Source organism: Fukomys damarensis, unplaced genomic scaffold (assembly GCF_012274545.1).
Source record: "Fukomys damarensis isolate Sample0158 unplaced genomic scaffold, DMR_v1.0_HiC HiC_scaffold_27, whole genome shotgun sequence".
In the NCBI taxonomy this organism is placed as follows: Eukaryota; Metazoa; Chordata; class Mammalia; order Rodentia; family Bathyergidae; genus Fukomys; species Fukomys damarensis.
Window position 1 is genome coordinate 27,948,638 of NW_022900939.1, and position 7,947 is coordinate 27,956,584.

General features: G+C 42.5%; 1 protein-coding gene across 1 annotated transcript; it reads left to right on the top strand.

Moving 5' to 3' along the window:
* Window positions 1-403: 403 nt before the first annotated feature.
* Nfil3 (nuclear factor, interleukin 3 regulated) lies at window positions 404-3,144 on the top strand. Its single transcript, XM_010607605.3, has one exon. It carries the CDS (start codon window positions 1,387-1,389, stop codon window positions 2,776-2,778), a length of 1,392 nt encoding a protein of 463 aa, XP_010605907.1. The 5' UTR covers window positions 404-1,386; the 3' UTR covers window positions 2,779-3,144.
* The last annotated feature ends 4,803 nt before the right edge of the window (window positions 3,145-7,947 follow it).

A 7,947-nucleotide genomic window follows, 5' to 3' on the forward strand; every position in this document is an offset into this window, starting at 1 on the left:
GACAGCGAATCAGCATCTAGAAACAGACCCAAACCACCATGAAAGGAATGTTGTTGACCCATAGTATGGATTTATCATCTTAAATCAGAGCAATATCAGGGGCCTGGAGGTTGCTTAGGATGTGTGAGGCCTTGGGTTGGGTCCTCAGCACCACATTTAAAAAAATAAAAACGTAAATGCCAGGCCAAATGCATATTGTAAATATTTCACTCATGGGAGAAGAAACTAGTTGATGATTCTATTTTTGAATTCTTGTGTTTTATTTGAAACTAACTAGTAAAACTGAAAGAAGTATTTTCCATACTTACATCGTCTTGGTTTAAAACACTTTTAAGTTTCAAGAGGGTACTCTACTTAAAAAAAAAAAAAAAAGACTGAATAGTAAGTGTCCAGAGCTACTATAACTGCATCCTATTAGGACAGAATTTTCAGGATCCAGAAATACTTTGAAGGCTTTAGTATTTCCTTCTGATAAGTCAATTTGAAGGAATCAGAAAAAGGGACATTTCTAATCTATAAACACAGATACTCCTGAGATGCTGGTTGTGTGGAAAGCTTTGGTCCTTGTCACCTGGGCAGGATGAGTCACTGGGGAGTTTGCAGGACTGTGAGCCTGGTAGGCAGATAGATGTGAGGGCTGATGTGTGTCCACATGAAGACCAACAACTCAGTTGTTCATGTAGCTTTCAGTTTTCTGGAAATAAAACTCAGCTCCATTTATGTTCTCTTTTATCCATGATTGCAAAACTTGTTTACAGATGTTGGAGGTCTTTACTTGGCGGATTTCCTTTGAAGAGGAAGGTATGTTCGCTCAGCAGCCATATAAATGTTATCTGAAATTATTCAGAAGTGCCACAATGTGCAAGTGTTAGTTAGAAACTCACCAATCAGCAGTGACCTATTACTTCCTTCCTGTAATGGCCCACCCCCTACAGCCACACTGGCCAGTTCTCGTTAAACACAGCCATCCTCTACTTCTCCCTGCCCAAAGGTGGTTTTATCTAGTTTTTTTCTTACTCTTAGAGCACAGAACCCCCTGCAGATAGGACCTTTATCACTTTACATAGAAAGTATTTGAGTACTTCAACTTTTTTTAAGTTGCAAACTTGGAAGGAAAGAACTCTGGCTTGTTCATGCTTATATTCTCCAGATGCTTAGCGATTACCTGTGTGTATTGGCAGCCGACATTTATCCCAATGAGTAATGGTTTATTTTTGTATGTTGCAGATAACCAGAAGACCTTACCCTCTTCAGTAAAAGGAGCGTGACAAATTTGCCCCAGAAAGTGAACAAGGGAAGACTGTTGATGGATTTTAAAAACATTTGAGAATACTGGGAAAGTAACTTGTTCTCCTCCGCTGTATATTTAGGGTAAGACTGTTTCTGATGCAGCTGAGAAAGATGCAGGCCGTCAAAAAGGAGCAGGCATCCCTTGACACTCCCAGCAACACAGACAAGATGATGGTACTGACTGCAGCCTTGCCCGAGGTGCCGGAGGACCTGTCCACAGCGGAAGAGCTGCTTCTGGGTGAGGGAAGCGTGGGCAAAAACAAATCTTCTGCCTGCCGGAGAAAACGGGAATTCATTCCCGATGAGAAGAAGGATGCTATGTATTGGGAGAAGCGGCGGAAAAACAACGAAGCTGCCAAACGTTCTCGTGAGAAGCGCAGGCTGAATGACCTGGTTTTAGAGAACAAACTAATTGCGCTGGGAGAAGAAAATGCCACTTTAAAAGCTGAACTGCTTTCCCTAAAATTAAAGTTTGGTTTAATTAGCTCCACAGCATATGCTCAGGAGATCCAGAAACTCAGTAATTCCACAGCTGTGTACTTTCAAGACTACCAGACCGCTAAGCCCACGTCTGGGAATGCTTTTGGGGACGAGCACGAGCCGGGCCTGGTGGCAGGCAGCTGCATCTCTGTCATCAAGCACTCTCCACAGAGCTCCGTGTCGGACATGTCTGAGGCATCCTCTGGGGAGCACACGCAGGAAAGTCCTGTTCAGGGCAGCTGCAGAAGTCCTGAGAGCAAGTTCCAGGTCATCAAACAGGAGCCAGTGGAGCTGGAGACCTTCCCGAGGGAACCGAGAGATGACCGGGGTTCCTATACAGCCTCCATCTACCAGAGATACATGGGGAGCTCTTTTGCCAGCTACTCACACTCTCCTCCTCTCCTGCAAGTCAACAGATCCTCCAGTAACTCTCCAAGAACCTCTGAGACCGACGATGCTGTGGTGGGAAAGTCCTCCGATGGGGAAGACGAGCAGCAGGTCCCCAAGGGCCCCATCCACTCCCCAGTGGAGCTCAAACATGTGCACACCACAGTGGTGAAAGTCCCCGAGGTGAACTCCTCTGCCTTGCCACATAAGCTTCGGATCAAAGCCAAAGCCATGCAGATCAAAGTAGAAGCCTTTGATAACGAGTTTGAGGCCACTCAAAAACTTTCCTCACCCATTGACATGACATCTAAAAGACATTTTGAACTTGGCAAGCATAACACCCCAAGTATGGTACATTCTTCCCTCCCTCCTTTCTCAGTGCAGGTGACGAGCATTCAAGATTGGTCTCTCAAATCAGAACACTGGCACCCAAAAGACCTGAGCGGCAAGACTCAGAATGGTTTCAAAACTGGAGTGGTGGAGATTAAAGACAATGGATACAAAGTTTCTGACTCAGAGAACTTGTACTTAAAGCAGGGGATAGCAAACTTATCCGCAGAGGTTGTCTCACTTAAGAGACTTATAGCCACACAACCAATCTCTGCTTCTGACTCTGGGTAGATGACTACTGAGCAGGAGCGGGGCACTGAAAAAGATGTCATTTGCAATAGACCAGTATGTTTTGTATTACTCTGAGTTTCCACTGGACCTGTGATGTCATTTCACTGTAATGTGCACATGTTGTCTGTTTGGTGTCTGTGTGCACAGATGATGCGATTAGCTTATGTCCTCACTTTGCCTTGTGTATAGTCAGATAGTCCATACAAAGGCTGTACATACCGAACATTATTTTTGTTGTTCTGTTATAAAGTATGTAAGTTACCAGTTTCAATAAAGGATTGGTGACAGACACAGAACTTCTACTCCATTGCACTTGATTTGATGGGGAAAGAACAGGCAGTTTTAAGTTACAAAAATAGCTATTGAGGTATCTACATTTTATTCATGTGAGGCAGTGTCATTCCCTGAATAAAGGAGCACTGAAGTGTAAGTTCAGCAAATCATTTGTTTTCCCTAGCTATAAACAATATTTTCTTGTATTGGAGACCAATTTACTAAATTACTCCCTGTTGTACAGTTTTCTGTAAAATTGTTTTCTCTGTATATATTTATTTTTAAGTAGAAAAATCCAAGTTGTTTGGAACCATCCTGTCCTTAGTCATCCTCCTTTTAAGTATGACACATGCATGGGATAGTTGAGTCACTGACCCACTTAGAAGAAAGACTATTTTAAAAGAGTGGATGAATCTAAGGATGGAGACATTTTTATGTTATTGTAAATCTTAACAATAATAGCTCCTTATATTCAGACATTAGTTTAAAGTTATAGAAGTCCAGAAAATGCATCACTTCAACAAACTGGGGATAAGAACATTCCTGATTATTTGTCCAGGCTGCTTTGTGCCAAGAAGGAAGTGTTGTCACACGCAGGCCAGGTGTGCCTCTGCTGCCTGCATATCCCTTAGGGAAAGTAGAGTGGGTGCCAGTCAGGCACAGTTTTCTCAGTGGGTGACTCCTCCCCAAGCCCTGTTTCCTCACTGACCTCTTTTCTACTCGAAGTGAGTAAAGGAGGGACTGGGGTTTTAGCTCAGTGCTTCCGCTGTCTGCCTCGAAGTGAGTAAAGGGCATGCGAAGTTACAGAACAGATGAAAATGCCTCAACCTCTCTTCTGTCTTTTATTGGGAAGCCTGAGGTAGACTTATCTAAAAATGTGAAGCAAAGGAGAAATAAAATACTGAGTAGGAACCAGGATCCTGGAGACTTTGACAGCCAGGAACTGTAATAGACAAAGGATGTAAAGTCAAGTTGCTACATTTAAAAAAACATCAAAGCACTGGAGATGTAGCTCAGTTGGAATGAATTTGTCTAGAGTGTACAAGGCCCTGGGTTCAGTGCTCAGCCCTGAAAAAAAAAAAAAAAACAATGAGAAGAATTACTGATAAGGTAGCTACATTAAGCCCCCAAATTAGGAATATTTGAGTTGCAGACTTTCTCAGATAGGAACAGACATCACATCATGAACATTCATAGGTACAAACAAATCTCTGAAGTAGCTCATGCGTCTGTGGGACATTGTCACAGTTGTGCTGCTGTGTGCTTACTGTATAGCGCCATAGTGTGCAGTAGTACAGTACAGTTGGGGACTCTGTGTGTGTGTGTGTGTGTGTGTGTGTGTGTGTGTGTTTGGCATTTTTATGCTTTACATTGTATATTTGTGTCAAAGGTGTGTAAGACTCACTTTGTAAGACATACCAACAGATCTGACTCAGGAATGTCCTCCCAGAACAGAACTTCTTTGTAAGTGGAAGTGAGGGACTTACTATACCTGTAGAGGAAGAAAAGCTTTAGTTTCCTTCTTTGTTATGAGTCAGTAAATGCCCTGTGGAATTTTGGCTTTGTCAAGATAAATGGGATCTCTTTTCTCTGTCCTTGGTGCACACTTGATAAGAAATGTAATAGAAAACATTCCAAAGCAGAGGAGAATTTTCACAGCCATAAAATAGGAGAAAATATTAAGAAAACTATTTACATTTTCCATGAATGGGGTGAACCTTATGTCTTGGGTATGGAAAGAGGAACAAAGAACCAGGATTATAATAAGGAAAAACCTTGAGTTGTTTTAAGGAAAATCTTTGTGTATCTCAGAACAGCATAGAGGAAAGTACTTGTCTCAAGCCATAGCACCTCCCTGTTTTTTGTTTTTGTTTTAAGATAGGGTCTTGATGTATTATTGTCCAGTCTGGTCTCCAATTCTTGGGCTCAAATGATCCACCTCCTTAGCCTCCCAGTGCTGGGACTAGAAGTGCCTGCCACCATGTCCAGCTTCTGCGGCCCATATTTATTGCTGAATATCAGCAGCCACCGTGAATATCACCCCAGGGTGTCATGATTTGGGCCGTCTTAGTGTCATTTTGCCTTATTTCAAGGGATGGATTTAAAATTTTACTCCATAAAAGTAAAAGGAGCATCACAAACCAGCTACACATCAAAAAAGAGAGTGACACTTCTATCTCAAAATGCCAGCTGAGCAGTTTGTGTCACCTCTCCTTCCCACCTAGTACCCACCAGGTGGTAGAAAACATGTTTAAAACCAAATCGATGACTACTTGAAGGTAAGACTAACCTCAGCTCTGAAGATCTTGGGAATTTCCATAAAGGTAAAATTTCAAAAAAGGCAGCTCTCTAGTTGGCCTAAGAATGGAGAGGAAGCTGCAGTGAGAAATAGTGGGAAGACCCTTCCAGAGGAACCAGCCCCAGCGCCTGGGTACAAAGAGAGGGCCTGGTGCCTTGAGCAACCAGTCAGGGGGTTGCACAGAAGCAGGACCATCTCTTGGTGGCCAGGCCCAGGACTTAACTTGCAGAACTGTCCCAGCTTGTAGGTCTGGCCCTGTGCCTGGGACAAAGAAGATCAGCGATAAGTCCCACTGGACCTCAATAGGAGGCTGAAGAGTCCCCAACCTGTGAAGGGACAGAGAGAAGCTGAGGAAGTGTCTAGAGTGGCTTTTTCCTGAGAATGAGGAAAACTGCTTTTTAAGCCTCTACTAATAGTTATTTACTGACTTTGTCTTGCTCCTCAAGGAGCAGGTATTCTCAAACAAAAATGTCCATGTGGCTATCCCCACGGCTCTTCTGAAATCTAATCCTTCATCAATTTACACCTTTTAACCCACAGCCTTAAAAAAAAAAATACAGTGTTACATATTTTTTTTTAAACTGGTAGGTATTAAGCTCATTTTTGAAAACTAGAAGTTATCCCTCAAAAATGAGAATCATTGGCAGCATCCACTGACTTTTATTCTTGTTTGGGGGACAAGGATGGAATTGCTGAAGAAGTCATATGCCCAATGGAACGATCCGTGCCCTGACCCATCAGCCAGTTGTACCAGAAAAGTGTAAATGAGAGACACTTGCTACAGATATGGAATTGCTGGGATACTCAGAATACCAGAGAAATAAAATTCAGAATTGTGAGCTAGTTACTCTTAGAAAAATGTGAACCAGATTGTCTATGGGAAGGTTGTTTAAAATACAACTGGCTTAAAGACGCAGTATTTTCCACAGAGGGATTTTAACCTGATTCTAGTGAACACAAGTAAAGAATTAGAGAACTGTTGGAGAAAATGATCAAGATATGGCATGTATGCTGCATCTGCCCATTCCCCTGAAGGGATGTAGACATTCTGTATTGCAAACATGTGCCAATAAAAGAAGGGAATAAAGAAGCAAAAGGACAATATAAGAAAACCTACTATATATCTAAATTGCGTTGTTATTGCATTATTAGTGGGTACCAGCTAATGTTCCCATGCATGTTATGATGGTTAATCTTTGTCACCTGACTGGATTAGCAGATGTCTAGACACGTGATTAGATTGTGAGGGTGCATGTCATCAGTGAGTTCCCCTGGATGTGTTCATAGCTGAAGTAGATAGTAGGAGTTTGAGAGTCAGGTAGGAAAGCCACTCACTGGTGCCATTCTTTCAGGATTATTTCTCTGGCTCTTCCTCTACCACACACTTCTACCATGATGTGTGTGCTTTGGAGTCAGTGCATCACGGATTGAGACTCTGAACTATGAGCTGAAATAAATCTTTCCTCTTCTGGTTTTTCTCAGATATTTGGTTGTAGGAATGAAAAGCTAATACAGAAAATTTGTACCAAGAGGGGGAAGAAACAAAAACAGATAAGACAGGTGGCAGTAGATGAGCATCACAGGACAGATGATGTGACAAAGTAGCACTCCTGAGGAAGTCAGGAGAGGGCGGCTATGTGGCTATGTCTCCTGTCTTCGGGGGATATCAGCGTTCCTGATTGCTGAGTATTGATAACATTATTGGCACACGATTATCAGTATCTGTGTCTGCGTCAGCTCAGCATCCCAGACAGGTGTGACTGCTTTATCCAATACCTCAGTTTTGTTACTTCCACTTGAGAGGGAAAAGGTACTCTGGGGGAAATGGCTGAAAAAGCCCAAGGTTCTGGAGATCAAGAATAAGTCCCTTTTAAGCCAGAGCTAGTGGCACATGCCTGTAATTCCAGTTACTTGTGACGAGGCTTGCTGAGTTCCTGAGGCTTTTCAATCCTCCTGCCTCAGTCTACCAGAGTTCTAGGATGACAGGCACGCACCACGACACCTTGTCGTACTTGAACTTTGACAACTCATGCTCCTAAGACCTGGAGAACATCTTATCTAGATCTCATGCTAATTATTAGTGAAGATGAATTACCACATGAATACTCAGTTCTGGGCCACATGTCATGGTAGAGATATAATAAAAAGAGATAATGTCTCCATTTGAGGAGTTTTAAATTTGCTTGAGAAGGAAAGACCAAAATATTAGAAGCAACAATCACTAATGGAACACACTATCAGGAGATAGGACAAGTAGGAAAGAATATATCCACTAAAGGGACTTAGAGAACAGAGCTATCTCCGGGGGCAGGGAACTAAAGCACATTTTGTTAAACAGCCAGAGTAAAGAGGAAGTGTAGGAGTTGGATTGGCAGGGAGGAGGGATTGAGTAGAGGTAATAGGCACCAAAACTTGTTTTATCAAACACTTGTGGATCACACAGGTGATAATCCTAGTGATGTTTTAGCCATCTTTGCTTTTGCAGAGACACTCTATGGTGGTCCTACAGTGACAAAAATGACCTTGCAACATAATTCTCAGAATATGTCCCAATCAATAAGCAACTCATGACTGCACTGCCATCCTGGGGACAGGTA

Excerpts from the sequence above, each read along its gene's own strand:
- Nfil3 (XM_010607605.3), top strand. The coding sequence starts at position 1,387 with ATGCAGCTGAGAAAGATGCAGGCCGTCAAAAAGGAGCAGGCATCCCTT.